The 18,524-nt window shown below is 31.2% G+C and overlaps 1 protein-coding gene across 7 annotated transcripts in view; it reads right to left on the bottom strand.

The window, feature by feature from the left end:
• Positions 1-18,524, bottom strand: part of LOC127710652 (septin-2-like) — a 635,810-nt gene that overhangs the window by 592,739 nt on the left and 24,547 nt on the right. For 2 of the 7 annotated variants that reach the window (XR_007986256.1, XM_052216597.1), the window contains exon 1: positions 4,881-6,587. The exons of 3 other annotated variants lie outside the window; for them this stretch is intronic. Coding sequence is in view for 3 of the 4 variants with exons in the window: in XM_052216597.1 (XP_052072557.1) it covers positions 4,881-6,461 (1,581 nt within the window). In the remaining variant the exon portion in view is untranslated. Of the gene's footprint in view, positions 1-4,880; positions 6,588-13,905; positions 14,082-15,622; positions 15,943-18,524 lie in introns of those variants that run through there. 2 more of the 7 variants (XM_052216601.1, XM_052216602.1) reach the window with 2 other exon arrangements.

The raw sequence follows: 18,524 nt of genomic DNA, 5'->3' as shown, positions 1-18,524 counted from the left end.
AATACAAATATTCTGCACATTTTTTCTGTGATAATCTACTTTTCTCTAGATTCCGAGTTCACAAATGGTTAATTAAATTTGATTTAAGCATAGAAACACAAATATCAGGAACATAAAAAGCTGTCAGATATAAAGTCAGCATGGCTCTTAGGCATAAAATGGAAACTGCTTTAAAATGCTTATTTTAGCCGTATAATGCCAAAATGGGACATTTAAACAGAATTTCTGTCAAACAAAGATGTAAATGCTTTACTTTTATTGAGTTTGACAAATTGAAACCAGCAAACCATTCAGGAAAGTTGCCAAAGTACAGAATCTACATTTACGGAATTCATCTCTTAGGCCCGAGAACACAGTTATTTCGTAGTGCATTTCTTTTAGACAATAAATTAAAATTAAAAAAATTGCACCTGCTCTATCTTAAAAAGATTTTTACAGTGTAGTGTACTACTATTGATACAAATAATATCAAAATTATAGAAACTTCTACCAGCTCTAACTCAAAATATTGACAATTCTGTGTTAAGGGGGCTAAAATTCAGTTTGACAGCTTCAGACATTCTAATTTTTGACCTTTTTTAACTGGACCAAATCACTACTTAACATAAAGATTCAGCACCCAAATTTTTTTAACATGTAATTTCATCCCCTTACGTAATATTTCATGCATAAAATATCAAGAAATAAATTGGGAAAGTGTATCAAAAAAAAAATGCAAGTTATACACTGTTCACACTAGGGACTATATTCGTAGACAACGAAAACCAAAGGACGATAACTGTGTCCTTGGACCAAATAGAGGTTGTAGTGACCCAAATGTTATCAAATGGTTATATACTTCATATAAAATGTAGCTAGAAAATATCAAATTTATATCACCATACAAAATTATTGAACCTCAAGAACTTTACTATAGTAATGCAAGTTCAAAATGAATTACTTAGCTATATATTGCAGTATAAAAGGGGGGAGGTGGTTTATGATAGCTATCCAATGTTACTGACATATCCAGGACATATCATGGCTGGTTTTGGGGCAAAGAACATGAATGCATGTTGCTCGGATGTGAATAATATAATTGGAACCTAATGGTAAATTGTACTAGTTGTAGTATTACAAATGTACTATTAACTTCAATGAAAAAGGTAACACAGAAATATGTTAGATCATTTACAATCCATTTACCTGACACCAAATTTTGTTCAAGCCAATTATGCATGAAACGTTCATCAGTGTAAATCAAATTCTACAAATATAAATACTCTGGTTTTGCCTATTCTTAAAAAGGCAATGGTGAAATGTTACTGATTGATTGATTGTTGGTTGCTTTACATCTAGTGGAATTAAATATTACTGATATACATGTTACCTTTATATAGATTTTACTCAAAACTTAACCAAATTAACTGAAGGAAAAGAGACATAAGAGTTAATGCTATATTTCTTATTTCAATACAGGTATAATGTATCAGCAAACGATTTCCCTATTGGGACACATTTATTGCTAAGTTATGCCATTTATCATTTGAAAGTTAACTTAATCAAGTATGCAAATCTGATGAATTAGCCAAATGTAGAATTAACAGACTTACCAAAAAACGCTGAGATAAAGAATGAATTCCCATTTCAATAATATAAAACTTTTTTTAAAGATTATTCATCCCCTATGTTGACCATGTGTAGAAGTGATGTGTTTTAACAGATTGACCCCTAGGGACACCCATAATTACCTAATGATGACAGATTAATAGTGAAAAACACATTGCAGATCACTTATAAAGTTTATATATGTCCAACAGCCTTTAGGCAATAAAAAGGTTAAGAGATATGTTTTTAAAGCTAAAAAGTATTTCAAGAATTTCTTAAAAACTGAATACTTTTGAAAATTTACACAAGTAATACACAAAGGTAAGGAGACGAATATCATCATTTCAAGAATAAACAAGTGGCACGTCAATCATGTACCCAACAATATGAAAGGACCCGTTGATTTGTTGTATTCTGTTATGATGGTGATCTGTGAGTCTGTATGAGGAAAGGAAGTGAAGTGGATCATGAATACTGCAAAAGGAAAGATGAAGGAATTTGTGACTATTGCAAAAGAATTGGGAACGTTTTTCACATAAAATTTAAGGACTAGAATTAATTAAATGTAACATCGTAATGCTCATGATGTCAAGAGTCACAGATTTGTAAAAAGGTTGCTCCTCAAAACTTCTAAAGGTCTATGATCTCGAATCGGTTTCACAAAAAACTTACGACTAAGATTGACTGTAAGTCATGAACAATTCAATGTACTTACGATCAATCTTAGTCGTAAGTTCTTTTATGAATCCAACTCCTGGAAACTATTCATTTTGTAATAGTACCTTTAATAATTTTTCATTAGAAAAAAGGAATTAAGATACCAATAAATCATAAGTTGAAGAGAACAGACAATAACATTGCAATTACGTAAATCAAACCGATAAAAAAGCATTTACAAAATTTTACACAGAAATAAGGTACAGAGAACCTTGTTTAATTTTACAATAGAAGTCACACAGACTTTTCCAATAATTAAAATTCTTTAAATGATAACAAACAAAGCAGTAAATATTCTGGATAAGTAGATTAACCATCATGAGGAATGTGCAGCGCCAATGATTAGGAGAGCCATATATGTATAAATGCATGGGTTGCTTAGTAACCAAAGATGGCTACAAAGTAGATAAAAGCATTTTATTTTCCAGGTGTAGTCTAACAGCATTAATATTGTCTGTGATATCGGTCGATTCTATATGAGTAAATAAAGTCTTTTGTTTGTAAGAGGTCCTGTAGAACTTCGTATCTTTATTCTTAAAATTTTTAGTCAATGAAATGTCTCCTATAAATCTGATAGTCACAAAAAATTGCACTGCACCATGAGTTATGTAAATGACAACGATTCAAAAAGAGATGGAGAAGATACCAAAGAAATATTCAAACTTATAAGTCAAAGACAAACTGACAACACCATGGTAACAAAAGAAAAACAACAAAAAGACAAACAGTCTACAAAAACAAAACATTGAAAAACTAAAGACTGAGCAACACAAACCCCACCACAAACAGGGGGTGATTTCAGGTGCTCCAGAAGGGGAGGCAGATCCTGCTACACATGTTGTATCTGTCTTGTTGCTTGAGTAAGCACAATTTCTGTAATAAGGTTCCTCAGTGGTGTCACAATAATGGAATAGGGTAAATTTGGTATGTCTGACTTTGATTACCTAACAATCTGCTGTCAAACTTGTCTCTCCCATTAAAGTGACAACTCAAGACATCTTTGTGGTCGTGTGTTAACAATATGTCAACCAAGCTAATCTATGGTGTCAATTACATATTTTTTTTAAGTAAATGACACAATTATTACAGCCATTAATGTGATCTGTTACTGTTATTTATTAGGAATCAATCTTCAAAAGAATACTATACTGAATGCAAAGTCAATTTCTTCGTAATTCAAAAAACACCCACAAAAAATTCTCAAATTTTCAAAAGAAATATGTAAGAGGCAAAGAAGAGTGTAAGAGAAAGGATAAAAAGACAAGGAGACCTGAGGAGGAAGAGTGGCAGGTGATAGAAAAGAACTCAAAAGGAAAGGTGCCCTTTTGAACCCCACTTCCTAAATCACACAAAATTATTAGAAAGTTCTGAAGATAAGAGTATTGTTTTTAGAACAGGCGATACACAAGTCTATGACATATGAAATGATGGGCACCATATTATATTGATTCTACATGAAATCTGTTAATTCATAATTTAATCACAGTAGAGAACAAAAGAGGCATATTGCCAATAAGCTAATAAATTTTCCTAATTCAATCTTTATATTCTATCTCTATTGTACCCTGACTGCACATTACTAGTTTCCACACAAATAATTTCATTCAAATCCCAACACTGCATGTAAGTATGAATAAAAGAAGGAGTGTGGAATATGTCAATGAGACAGCAAATGAACAACATCAAAAAAAAGATATGAAGGTCTATATTAAGTGGGGAATTACTAAAAAATTTTGTGCAAACTTTTGATCTATAAACATGTAAACTTGCATACTGTCATATATAAATTGTTTTGACAGGCTTCAGTAAGAATAGAAGTAGTGACAGCAAGCTTTCATCCCCCCCCCCCCCCCACCCCCCCCCCCCTATTTAAAAGTTTAATCATGACATTATCTAATGATGATAATCAAATTTGTTTCCTCTTTTAAAGATTCAAACAATACTTTGGAAGTCATTAAATCCTTGTAGATTACTATTAGTGCAAAATTTGGTAACCAAAATGCCATGTACCACAACCTTATTCATCTGAAAGATGTCACTCATCAATCATAAGCCTTGTCAAGTATTCTGATCGTGACAGATGTTTTAATTATTGTTAAGAATCAACATCATAAAGATCTAGGTTACAATCAAAACAAAACAAAATAATTCATCTTTACAAAATTGCACGCTGTATGTTTAAATAAATGTCAACACTGACCATCTTGAATAGCCCTTTTAAGACAAATTGTTTTAAAATTTAACAGATATCTTAAATTATCATCTGTTTGTTACAAAAGTGGATGACTTTGCATTTTCATGTTGTGTTTGTTGTTAAAATCAAATAATAGTTTGTCATCAAACACAATTTAATCTCCTCTAATTTCAAATAGACCTGCTTATAAAAATGCTAATTTATGGTAAGAAACACTTTAACATGCATCCAAGCAATTTATTAAATAGATGAAAGGTCCCAACCAAGATGACATACCTGCACCTTCAATTAAATTAGCTCTGGAAAAGTAAAACGTAGCACAAAATGACCTATTGACAACAAGATGATGTATTGAAACAATCGAAAGTATATTACAAATTACCAATGATTTTTGTCCGTAGTATCTTCTTTTGCTTGGTCTACGTCTAGCTGGTCTTGTCGGTGATGTCAAAATTGTATCAATTGGAGATAATGGCTCCTCCTTCTTTGGACGACCTTGGTCATTAAAGTTCAAGGTCATTTTATCCTTTTGACCTTGTGTACATAAATCCTTAGAGGTAATCTTTGGTACTATGTGTTCCTCAGTTGCAATGATTTTATTAGCATTACCTACAGTCAAAACACTATCTAAAATTGAATCTGAGGTTGGAATTATTTGGCTTTTTGGTCTCACTACTTTTTCATTCTCCTCAAATTTAAAGCTTTGATCCTCATCAAGATATAAACTTTGAACTTTGTTTCTTAATTTTTCTGACCTTGACATTAAGGAGATATTTGACCTTACATTTAAATTTCCATTGTTCTGATTTTCATTTTCATTTTCAATCAACAGAGCCCTTGTTCTTGGAGAAAACACAATACCCGATTCACAGTCTTTGGACATCATTTTTAATGCATTTAGAGGTGATGACCTTGCAGGTGGTAATTCTTCCTTTTCAACTGGAGTTATCTCCACTTTATTACCAGTTACCTTACCTTCTTTAGATAAAATGTCCTCCCTCTTATTTGCTATAATTGATTCATCATTTGAAAAAGATATCTCTGCATTGACCTGAGATTGTGAAGTACATGATTCTAAAGTCGAAAAATTCATATCTTGTTTAGTGGTGTGAGGAGAAACATTTTTTGCTAGATTAATCTCCCTTTTAGGATGCAAAGACACAGCCTTTTCTTTAGAACAAACAGGGACAACTCCATAAAATATTGGTTTATCAGGCATATTTTTAGACGCATCAACTATATTTCCACTTGGTTTCTTTGAAGAATTGTCATCTTTGTTTTCTAAATTTGTATTTCCAATTTCTGTTCCTCTAAAGGTCTTTGAATGACATTCTTCATTATTTCCTGTAATTTTATATCCAGTTTCCGTGGAAACACTATTAACCGCAGTGATATCATATTCTCTGTGTTTTTCTAATGACAAAAGATCACTTGCACAATTCAAATTGTCTTGATTTGTTGAAACTGATGAACTTATCTGATTAATTTCATTTTCTGTTGTATTGACCTCGTCATTATTATTGTGAACCTCTGAGGGTATATCCTTGTCATCAGTTTTTGTTTTTTCTTCAATATTTGAATTAACATCCCTGGAAACGTTAGAATTCAATACTCCTTCAGAAGATACACGTCCCAATAATGGATATCTAAGGTCTGCTGTCTGTGAGCGCCATCTAGTTTTAGGATCAATTGTTGATGGTATACACACTGATAATGGTCTACTTGGTGTGGTAACCTTGGAATTTCTGTAAATCACTTGATCAGTATCATCTTTTGATTCTGTTATTACACTGTGAGAGTTATTTCCCCTTTTTTCTGACATCACCACAGGAATTGATAGCCTTTTCCCTAATGAACGATCAGAAATTTTAGGCAGCGCTACTTTCCTATCCGAACTTGTAGTGCGTGTAATTGAGAGGAATTTTAATGGTGTTTTAAATCCAGTTCTTTTCTGTTCTTCCATTTTGATTAATTACTATTGTCAAACTGGTTAAATTTTTTATAGTAATTAAAATATGTTAAAAGTCATGAATGTTAATGATTTCCTTTTACTTTCAAATGAAAAGGATTATAAAAAGTAAATGTTTATAAATAAACAGACTCATAACTGTAAATATTTTCCTTTACCTACCAATTGTGCATTTGTTAGGAGTCATACATCTTATTTCTGTGAAGACATATCTATGTCACACGACTGATCAAAAAGTTGTTTACGACACATCAAGATCTCCTTAGGTCAAATTCTCCATAGATGTCACATCCAACGCATTTTTTCAAATATATTAAAATCAAATCTTATCCACTAAGTGAAAATATTATCTCTTCTTGATTTGTTGTGGTCCATAAAATTACTTTCGCTAGATCTTATCCTAAGCTTCGTCTCTGCTACTCATGCATCCATTTTTAGATTTAATTTTCATGTGAATCTTAGATCAACTGATACCTCAGATAATGAAATTGTTGTTAAATTTCATCTCATCCTATTATACTCACGCAAAGAGCATCACATTACGACTCCAGTTTCAGTATATATATCTAACTACTTCCTTGAACAACACTTTTAAAAAAGTATATAATTTTTTTCTGCAATAGTAATTTTTAATTTGAAAAAAATTCAATTTTCAAATCCAGCACATCAAAGATATTTGATACAACTAATGTCCATACGAAATATTATCCAAAACTTCTATCAAAATCACAGATGTTTGTCCTCAAAAAATTTTAAAATTCATAAATTCATACAAAAAAATATCATTCTCTTCAAAACAAGTTTTTTTTCACATCTTCAGATGTCCCCAGCAGGAATCAAATTAGTGTTTTTTTTACAAACATTGACAATATATCTATACAGGTAGGTAACAGGTAAAAACATCGTCATACGTTCAGGTGAGCTGTAACAATGATGACCAAAGAGGTCCATAATTACCTGTCCTAAAGCCGTCTTATTTAATCAATCAATTACAAAAGGGGACAATGATTACAGAAACGCAAGCCCTTAGGTGTCGGTAATAAACGTTAATCATAAAAATATGATCAAGTAGTGTTCAAACAGTGCTTGTTACTTGTATACTATAATCAGTAAAATTACACTTATGCTTTTATACCCTTCAACATTGATGGATTGTTGGTCAATGTGTTGATGTCCAGTGACAAATTTTTCATGCATTTTGAGGACAAGAATAAATTAACAAAAAATACTTCACAAGACAGTTCATAATAAATTTGCATGTTTGACTGATTTTATGAAGTTGCTTCAATTTGAAACTGACAATTAAAATATGTGAGAGCATGAATGTCCATTTCTGTCTTATTTGGTACCTCATGTCACACACACATAATCTTGACCTTGAAATCTGATTTATTTCAAAATATAGAAATTGTCTTTTGATTTTGGTAACTGCATTTTGAATGAAAAATTGAGCAAAAAATTCATTCTAAATATGGATGAAAGTGAATATATCAAACAATAAGTTGACAAATTTTGTGAAAGTGTGATGGGTAAAAAGACCAGAATGCAAAGTTTTATATTAACAAGATGAATCTATAAAAGCCTATCTTATATATCAGGTAACGAATATATAAGCTTTTGATTTGTCTCATATTACTGATGTCCAATGTATTAAGTTTCTGACTTTCTCATTTCCATTATGACTCTGACACCGTAACAAAATTTCAAAGCTACATTTCATTAAAAATAATTCAAATTTCAAGTTAGATACACTAGTAAAGAGAAAGTTACAGCATAGACTTTAAAATAACTGGTTTCATCTGATGAAAAATAAGTTTAAATATAAATAAGAAGATGTGGTATGAGTGCCAATGAGACAACTATTCATCCAAGTCACAATGTGTAAAAAGTAAACAATTATAGGTCAAAGTACGGCCTTCAACACGGAGCCTTGGCTCGCACCGAACAGCAAGCTATAAAGGGCCCCAAAAAGACTAGTGTAAAACAATTCAAACAGGAAAACCAAAAGCAGTAATCCTAGAAGAACCCAATTTTGAAGTAATACAAGGAGAGCCTCCTTGAAGTAATTCCATAAGAACATCACTACAGTGATCGTGGAAGAACCTAATTTCAAAGTTGTTCCAGAAGAACCTCTGTTTAATAATCCTAGAAAAACCTTCATGAAGTAATTCTAGAAGTGTTTCCTTGTGGTATTCACATGAGAACCTTACTTCAAGTAGTCCCAGAAAAACCTCCATGTAGTAATTCAAAAAGAACTCCCTTGTAGTAATTCCAGAAAAAATAACACAGTAATTTTGGAACCCTAACTGCAGTATTCACAGATTAACTGATTTGAAGTTGATTGATAAGCGTTTAACACCACTTTTATTGGCGGAGGAAACCATAGAGGCTGAAGAAAAACACTGTTCTTCGGTAAGGGAAGACTGACAATCCTAGTCAAGTAAGATTGGATTCAAACGCACCTGCCATGTGTGGGACTCCAACTCACAAAGTTATCCGAGTAGAAACACATATATTTATTCAAAATATAAAACCTTGAAATAATTTCATCAGAATCTCCTTATTTTAATCATAGCTTAGGAGCTTATTTATAGAAACAAATAGAAAATTGTTCACTGTAGATGGCCAGGGAGATTAAAACAACTCATGAGGTATAATTTGTCAAGAGTACATAGAAATTCACAAAGTGAAAAACAGCTAAGCAACACAAAAAGAGAGCATCATAAGCTAGTAACTTAGCACATAACTAAACACAAAGAAATGCTTGTATCAAACACTAATATGATGAAAAACAAAAAATGCTGAATAAGCAGTTATGATACATTATCTACATTATGTCCATGTCAATAATTAATCATATATCATATCAGTATATGATTGGTATAATAATATTCCTATTATACTCAAGGTCGTAAAATAAGATACAGCTAATTGTTCATTAATATCTTAGACACCCTACTCCATTTTCTTATTGTAATAAGCCGACAAGGCCACAGAAAAAACAAATTTATCCAATCTCATTTCAACCTCATTTAGGTCTATGAATTGTAACATATAATATGAAAATTTAAAAGAAAGGCTTTGATTATTTTAACATTCCATTTTCATAAATTGACATGAATTAAGTATCTTTTACTTTGCATTTACTTCTCCGATTGATTAATGCCTAGCCAGTAGCAAATATTTCATCCATATTAAGAATAACAACATGTTTATTCCACACGAGTTCACCTTGCTTTGTACTAAATTAACACTATTAGTTGGATTGGAAACATATATGTAAGGAAAACATGTCCTACTAACCCTGAGACACATCATTTCAATTCTGAGCCTTAATTAGCTTACTCTACAGCGTTACATGTTTAGCAGAGAACCAATAAGTTTCGGCTTAAAGTCCTTAGTTTTACCTGACTCAAACTCAAATCCTCACACACCTGACTCAAATACCCTACATCAACATCACACAAAGGTTGGTTTATCTACCTCATATTAAAATAGCCATATTAGATGTTATTTGGCCATTCTGTTGAAGAGTATAAAACCTCTTTGGTTACTTTGTTCCAAAGTTAACAGCTGTTTTTTGTGTTGAAAACAAATAAAATGCACAAATTTCCAAGTCCAAGAGCCATAATGTCATGAACAGTAGATCATTCATGGAAGAAAAACATAATCTTGATCTTTATTAACTAACTAAGCAACTACAGAAAATTAGAAAAAAGTTGTAACAGTTGTTGAACTTTGGAATGGAGAATTGACAGGATAGATTAAGCATAAATGAGAACAAGGAGTGTGTTTATACAACATGTATAAATATCACAGGAAAGGGCTTTAAAAAAGCTCTAAATTTGACATTTGTAAAATGGAATGTCTTCAGTAAAGGAGTTTTTCCTGAATAGGCACTTAAATTTGCCCATAGACTTTAACCAAGCAACACCAATCAATCATAGCGTCAATTAATCAATCAGTTAATCAATCAATCAATCAATCAATCAATCAACCAATCAAACTATCAACTAAAGTATAAGCAGTTGTCCATTTGTTGGAAGATCTTCAGCTTTCTATGAAGAGGTAAAGTACTTCTTACTTTCACAAGATAATGACAGCCTTAGTGTCAACATAAATAAATAAAATCACATAGAAATAAGTGAATTCAAAAAGAAGAATGCACTTATACTATTTTCTGAATATATAAGACAATTTAATGGTATTTATCCCCTTTATACTATAATGATTTGTTGAATGATATTTTCTTTATATATCAATTTTTTGGCAATTCTTAATGGTTAATAAATGGATTATAGATTCACCTGAATGAGATAATGCTTATATCGATATATTACTTGTGGCAATTGTTATATTTGAAAGGCTGATTACCATAAAAAGTTCCATAAATATCTGATATAGACATAAAATTACCTACAAATATGCACCCTTCATTCTTCTTTTCAAATTCTTTTTATTTTAATCTGATTTCCACACAATTTAGCTTATCACATATTAGAAGTAGGGTTTCTACGTACAGTCAAGCCTGTTATAAAGGTCACCTATTTTAAGCTTAGGTCACCCTCTTCTTGTTCCCTTGTAGTAATACCTATGAACCTCATTTTCAAGGTCAGTTGTAAGGTCAATTTTCTCTGGTCCCAAAGGTATCCTTTATATACAGGTTTGGCTTGTGTAATACACATTTCTAATTATTGCAGCTTTTGATATTGATATTTAACTTCTAAACCAAAAACTTTGGTCTTTTTATGGTATAAAAGGGGTTTATTGTTTTGTACATATATTCAGGCCATTGGTTTTCTCATCCACTGAATTAAAGGTTCCTGACTTGGGACAGGCACATTAAAAATGTGATGGGGTTAAACATGTTTGTAAGCTCAATCTTATAAATAAAGGAAAGGTTTACAACAATATATTAAACCTAGCTTGTCAACTACTAAACTGGACATTAACCTTATTTTTAAATAATGGTCATTGTCCAGTTTCTATGGTCAGTTAAGATAATTAAGATACATGTAACTGGTACAGAGGACTCTGTAGTATAAAACATGTCATTAAAACTCCATCAATATTCTGACCAGAAGACAAATATAAATAATTAAATGTTTATATAGTGGACTACTAAATGACTATCCGGCTTGTTTACAGTAACTCCCACTTTATATTATAGACTTATTTTTAAAGGGGTAGCATCTTTTGTCAATTTTAGTTTAATGGTTATGACTTATTTTTAAAGGGTAGCATTTCAATAGCTGGGAGTGAGTGTGATATTAAATGCTTACTTTGGTAGGAACTTTTGTCAAGCTTTAAGTAAGTTAGGAACAGTTAAGAATATTTTCAAAATATGTCAGTTCTATCGGGAATTTTTCAATAACTTGTTGACTGTTAAATGTTCTGGAGTCTTATATTTGATACATCTTACAGAGATTTAACAGATATATAATTTTTAGTTGGAGATTCATGTTCTTTTTTAATTTAACACTTCCTTAATATGTTTTATTTAAATGCATTGTATTTAATGCACTTTTTACTTCATTTTGTATGCAGAAAGTTTGTTTTCATTTCAATTTTCTCACCATAAATTCGAAAAAATTCAATATAAAAAGAAAATCCCACGTTTTAATGCTTCTTGACTTAACTGGGTTGTAGCACTCATTTGAGACAACAATGTACAATTTTCAATGTGAGTTTTTCTAAGTATTTTTATGCAGTTTCACTGATTGAGAGAAAAAAAGAAGACTAAGTACAAAACTTCTTTTTCATATGATTGATAGATTAATTGTAAGTGTTTAACCTAACTTTCAGCACTTTTGGCTATCTTGTGGTGGTCAGTTTTTATTGGTGGAGGAAGCCAGTGCCCAGAGAGAACCACCCACCGTAGGTTGGAAAATTGACAATCTTAGTCAATCAACTAACACTATGTGGTGTTTAACGACATTGACTACCCATGAGGGTCTCACACTGTCGATCAAAATTGGAGTTGAAACCAAATCTACTTTATACCACATTGTTACTAAATGCCTGTTCAAGTCTGGAACCTCATTAATAATTGTCACATAAACTGTATATATATCTTTTGTCCATTATAACAAATTGGTATTGACGGCAGAACTTTGGAAGCTGCTGTTATATCAACTCAAAACTTGTCTAGACTCTTGGCAATTAAGTGTTTGACATATGATATTAACATTGTCATTCACAGCAGACAGTTTTCTTTGTTTATGGTGTTGATGGGATGCTGTCTCATTGATTTTAGCTCATCTTTAAATTCAGAAGTATCAAAGAAAAATCCTAGGAAATATTTTGCCTTTTCCATTATACTTATCTAGTCTGAAGATATGTCCTCATTTTATATTCATTTATTTATTCATTAGTTTATTTATTATTCATTCATGCATTTGATTATAATTCTTCCTAAGCATTTAAAGACATAGAAGTTGCAGTTTATATATGGTTCATTTTATAATTCTCAAGGTCCCTATATATATATCAGAATACACAATCCCTTTTTTCCCATAAAACCTAATATGAGAAATATCTAATTCCCCATCAAATGTCTTATGTTTCTGGTGTAAATAAAATGAAATAAAATTTGAATACATTTCTATAAATAATAAACTTATTATCTTAGATGACGGGAGATCGTATTTTACAAACACAATCTTTGTTACACATCAGTAAATAATAATAATACTCGGATAAAAAAAGCTCAATCAAATTCTAACACGTCCAACAGAACCCCAGCCCATTTAACAATATTCTCAATCATTATAACCACAGCTTAATTTACATTTTTCAGAAAGAACTATTGTAAAGATAAAATCCATTCATTAAAATTTCAAGAGGTTGGTCTATATAAAAGGTATTTTATAAATAATTCAGTCAGTGGGTATTTAGGTTAAATGTTAAGGACACCAGAATACTGGACCTTTGTCTCTATATAGAGTCGACAGGAATGATGTGCCAATATACAATTATTACATGACCTTTATCTTTTAATAAGTTCAAGGTAACATAATACTGGTATTTAAGCCTTCTCCAGACTTTAAATTTGTGTCCTAACCATGAAACTGAAATTAAACCTGGGTCTTTCTACAAAAAGTATATCATTTTTATAAAGAATAATTCTCCAGCACAGGAAAATCACAATTTACAGTTCTGAATATATATGCTAAAATTAACTAGTGATTGGTTGTCTCACTTTATTAAGAGGACTTTTAATTTTGGAAAAAAAAGAAAGCAATTAACCCTTGTAAGCATTGCTACCTAACAAAGCCAATTATTATCAAGTTTGGTTACGCTAAAACATGTAAAAAACCTACATTAAAAATATAATAATCGAGTGCATTTCAATCTTTAAGAAAAAATAAAGGATAAAATATTTTACAAAATATAAATGTCATTCAGTTTAAGTGCAGCTGTACTGTTGTATACTTACACACTCAGATCTAAACATCATCCCTGATTCTTTTGTAACATTAGATATCAAGTTAAATATCCAGGACACTTTCCATCAAATTATTGATTTCATTGTTCACTTTACATCTTGTCACAAATATCATCTAATCCTCACATATATCAACAAAAATATATCTTTCTTAAATTTCTTCCTTTTGGAAACAATATCCTAATATCCAAGAGATATAAGTCTCTAATATAAAGAAGCTTTGTCTAAAATATAATTACTTTGTTTGAATAAACATCCCAGGGACCCAGCATCAGAAGTCCTATTGATTATTGGTTTGTCACAGTTGTATAGGCTTTTTATATGACGGCCAGATGTCTAGGAAAATGTGTATTGTCAAAACCGTTTACTGAAATAGTCAATACTGTATCAATCCAATTAACTCTTATTGGTTTTGGCACTATTAATTTTTTGTAAGAGGAATATGATCTTTAGAATTCCCTCACTCTAATAGCTTAGATAATATACTGGATCTAACATGCTTAAGAATTAACGATCTTAGATAATTAACACTTATTGTTAAAATGTTGATTCAAGATGGTCCCAAGAAATATAAAGCTGCCTTTTTGAAGTTATATTTTGTCAGATAAGAAATAAAGAATTCCTTGCACGCATAAAATATGACCATAAGTGTCAATCCATAAAATTCTCATAAAATTTCACTTTTCAAAGAACGATTATTTCCTTAAAAACTGAAAGCTTCAAAATTAATTTTACCACATATAATGCCACAATAGATATGAAGTATGGAATAGAATGAGAATGTATTAAATATAAATATTAAACTAAATAATTATGTATTTATGAATGCAAGGTCATGTAAGTAGTAATAGGATTAAATATAATTTATTCTGATGAAAAAAAATCTAGAGTTATCTCCCTTACATCTGATTTTTGAATCACTTAGGTTAAAAAGCAAATATATTCTAGATTCTGATAGGACATTTAAGAATAAAGTTACTAAAATATGGTAATAAATTGGAACCAACAGGACCATAGCTTGCTTGTATAGCAATGAGACAGCAACCCCAAGTCACAATTAAACAGATTGTTTGGATTAAAACCAAGTTCAATTTCCTGTCAGCAATGTTTTATTGCTGAAGGAAACAGGAGTCTCTTAGTGAATGCATGGTGCAACCATCAACCACTTAAAGTTTGTTATATTCAAGAAATTGGTATTGCTATCCATAAATTGACAACAAATTCACCCCCTCTGTCTTCCCGTTGCTGGATGATTCATCCCTATAACTTCCGTCTAAAACAAAGTCACTGACTTAACTTACTCATCGTAACATATTGATAATAATCAGCTGTTTAATGTCCAGTGGCATATTCAGGATGAGAACAGGTGAATGTGATATTAATATAAATATGAACCCTTCTTTGTACTAGAGCAACAAGCTGAGCAGAAGTTTTAACTCGCTTGTTCACTAGGTGAAAGTCAGTAGGAAGACTGTCACCCTATACCCAGTATATTATTCTGACTCTGGGCGGACCAATCTTTGCTCTTAAACTTAAATACTGCATGATTAGGGGAGGGGCAGCAAATACCAATTTTCAAATCTTTGGCTTGACCAGCTTTGGCATCAAATCCATGACCATTGGAGACAAGGATGCTGCCGTAAGACCAACAAGTCAGTCCTACATACAAAAAAAATATACAAAAAGCAAATATCAGAAATAAACTCACTGTGTTCACTTTTGTACAATCCATCCTTTGATATCCACTAGGTTTTTTTCATTATAACTTTATGTATAAATATCAATCACAAACAACCTGCCCAAGGAATTTTATATATCTTTAGACATGCTTTACATTAGAACATAATTACACCATCTCCTTTGATCTTTGCTTACACATAACTTACAAGCCAATACACATCTTGTTTGTATGAAATCTATACAACTGGTCAGTTTGTTAATTATTATAGTTCAAAGCACAAAAAGAAATATATTTCCTTCTTCCTCATAATTTTCTGTTGTTGTCACTTGTTTTTCTGTAAAAACTACCTTTAAAGTAAAATCCTTCCCTGTTTTTACTATGTGATATAATAAAAGTAATTTTCTGTCAACAGTTATAATATTTCTCAAATTTCTCATTTGTATTACTTATGCATGAAAATATTTTTCATATCCTATCGTCATATGTGGGTTTTTTCATAAAAATGTCCATGAAATACATCTTTTCATGACTCAGGAATTTCTCAATTTTCTAAATTACGTGTAGACATCAATACAATAATTGTCATCTTTCAAACATTCACTTTCAACTTCTGATTTTTATTGTCTATAAAATCATAGTGAATTCCTTTTTCTAAGTAACTAGATATTTTAAGTCAAGTATCATAAATTTTGTAAGTAAAATTTAGAATAAAAGTCATTACACTTGGATTAACCTGTTATTGATAGCAAGTTAAAGTTACAAATTAAATGATATATTTGACATTCTACCAGTATTTCTATTTCACATGGTAAGCTTGAGAACCAAATTTCATTTCCTGTGATTTTTTAAAAATTTCCTGTCATTCATTAATTTTTCAATAGTTAATTTATTGGTTATAAATAAAATGGACAACAGGAATAACCAAAAATACAGGACAGGACAACATAACATCTATTTTATATTCTGTGGGGTTCAATAGGGAAGGGTATTAGGATCAAAGTGAAAAGCCTCAGTAGCTTGACATATTGTACTGACACCTGTATTTTGTTGACCACGATACCTTGACCCTTCCAATGAATTTTTGTTTTTTGTTTTATTGAGTTCATGTGTAATTGACTTACACCCCACATCTCTTTTTATTTATATTTACTAAATATTTCTCCAATTGTTTATAATCTGCATATAGTATTGGTATATAAGGATGAAAATACTTAAAATTTAAGCTAGATTTACATTGTGAATTGTATAGAATGCATCACATTTCCTGTTTATTTCAGTGTTATCAAGGTCCACCCATAATTTAAGCCACAATGATTCAAATAAGGTCACATCCTCCCAAATTAAATCAGAACTAACCACAAAAACAGTCACAGTGCCTTTTTCTGAAATTTCAATGCCTCCATGCACCCCTTTCCTAAAAGTTGTAAAAACCCCTTCACAATTTACATTTTACAATTAAACTGTCATGATATTAGAAGGTAGTACCAACCTGAAGATCCTCTAGAAGGTAGTACCACCCTGAAGATCCTCTAGAAGGTAGTACCACCCAGAAGATCCTCTAGAAGGTAGTACCACCCTGAAGATCCTCTAGAAGGTAGTACCACCCTGGAGATCCTCTAGAAGGTAGTACCAACCTGAAGATCCTCTAGAAGGTAGTACCACCCTGTAGATCCTCTAGAAGGTAGTACCATCCTGAAGATCCTCTAGAAGGTAGTACCACCCTGAAGATCCTCTAGAAGGTAGTACCAACCTGAAGATCCTCTAGAAGGTAGTACCACCCTGAAGATCCTCTAGAAGGTAGTACCACCCTGAAGATCCTCTAGAAGGTAGTACCACCCTGTAGATCCTCTAGAAGGTAGTACCACCCTGTAGATCCTCTAGAAGGTAGTACCACCCTGAAGATCCTCTAGAAGGTAGTACCACCCTGAAGATCCTCTAGAAAGTAGTACCACCCTGAAGATCATCTATCAACTTAAGAATTTTTATAGACAAATTTGACAAAGGAATGTGTCATCATTTTATCTCTACCATCAAATTTCTCACTATTATATCAATACATGTATTTGAAATACTATAGAAAAATCTGATACACATCGGTTGTAAATAAAATTTTACTTACTATATATATACTATAAAGAGTGGGAGTTACTTTTACTAGACTGAATACTACTAATTTACATATGTATTTTTTATAAATCAACTTTATGCAAATTAATATCAATACATCTGTTATCATATTTAGGGTTGAAAAAATCTCTATGCAAAATATGTAACTGTCTAAAAATATAAAGTTGATTGAAAAGAACCCTAAAAAACAGACTAAAAGTTCATCTTTCATTTCGTATTTGAATGTTCCAAAATCAATCAAAATTTTATACATGTACATGTATACATGCACTTGCATAAGGTTGATTTCTATCTGATGCAGCTCATATTTTATTTAGTTGCTTACACAAAAAATCAGCTAGAAATATAGAAGAAGATACCAAACGGGTAATCAAAAACCAGTTGAAGAGAGAGTGACATAGCTCACCATTACATTAAAGAAAAAAGATGAAAAGATAAAAAAGATAACACTACCAGGGAAACTATAGATTGAGCAACATGAACCCCACCAAAAACCTAGCAGTTCCAGCTCAATTTTAACTTAAAATATTTATGTGACAATATAGTCTCATTATTTCCCTCAGTTATAAAAATGTTTTGCATTGCAGCTTCAGATAAGAATTTTTAAATCTACCGAATTCTACATCTCATCCCATCAGAATATTGTCTTTCAGAAATATAATTTTAATTGTGTCACATTTTAACTAATAAAAAGAAAAAGTCAGACATTCCAATAATAAACAAGAGGATGCCAAAATGACAGCAAATGAAATATTTCTATCAATTTTATAACACAGACACGGATCCTTGATTTAGTATTAGG

This window comes from Mytilus californianus, unplaced genomic scaffold, assembly GCF_021869535.1.
Source record: "Mytilus californianus isolate M0D057914Y unplaced genomic scaffold, xbMytCali1.0.p SCAF_8, whole genome shotgun sequence".
NCBI lineage: Eukaryota > Metazoa > Mollusca > Bivalvia > Mytilida > Mytilidae > Mytilus > Mytilus californianus.
Note: the sequence above shows the minus strand (reverse complement) of the source record. Positions and strands in the feature narration are given on the sequence as shown.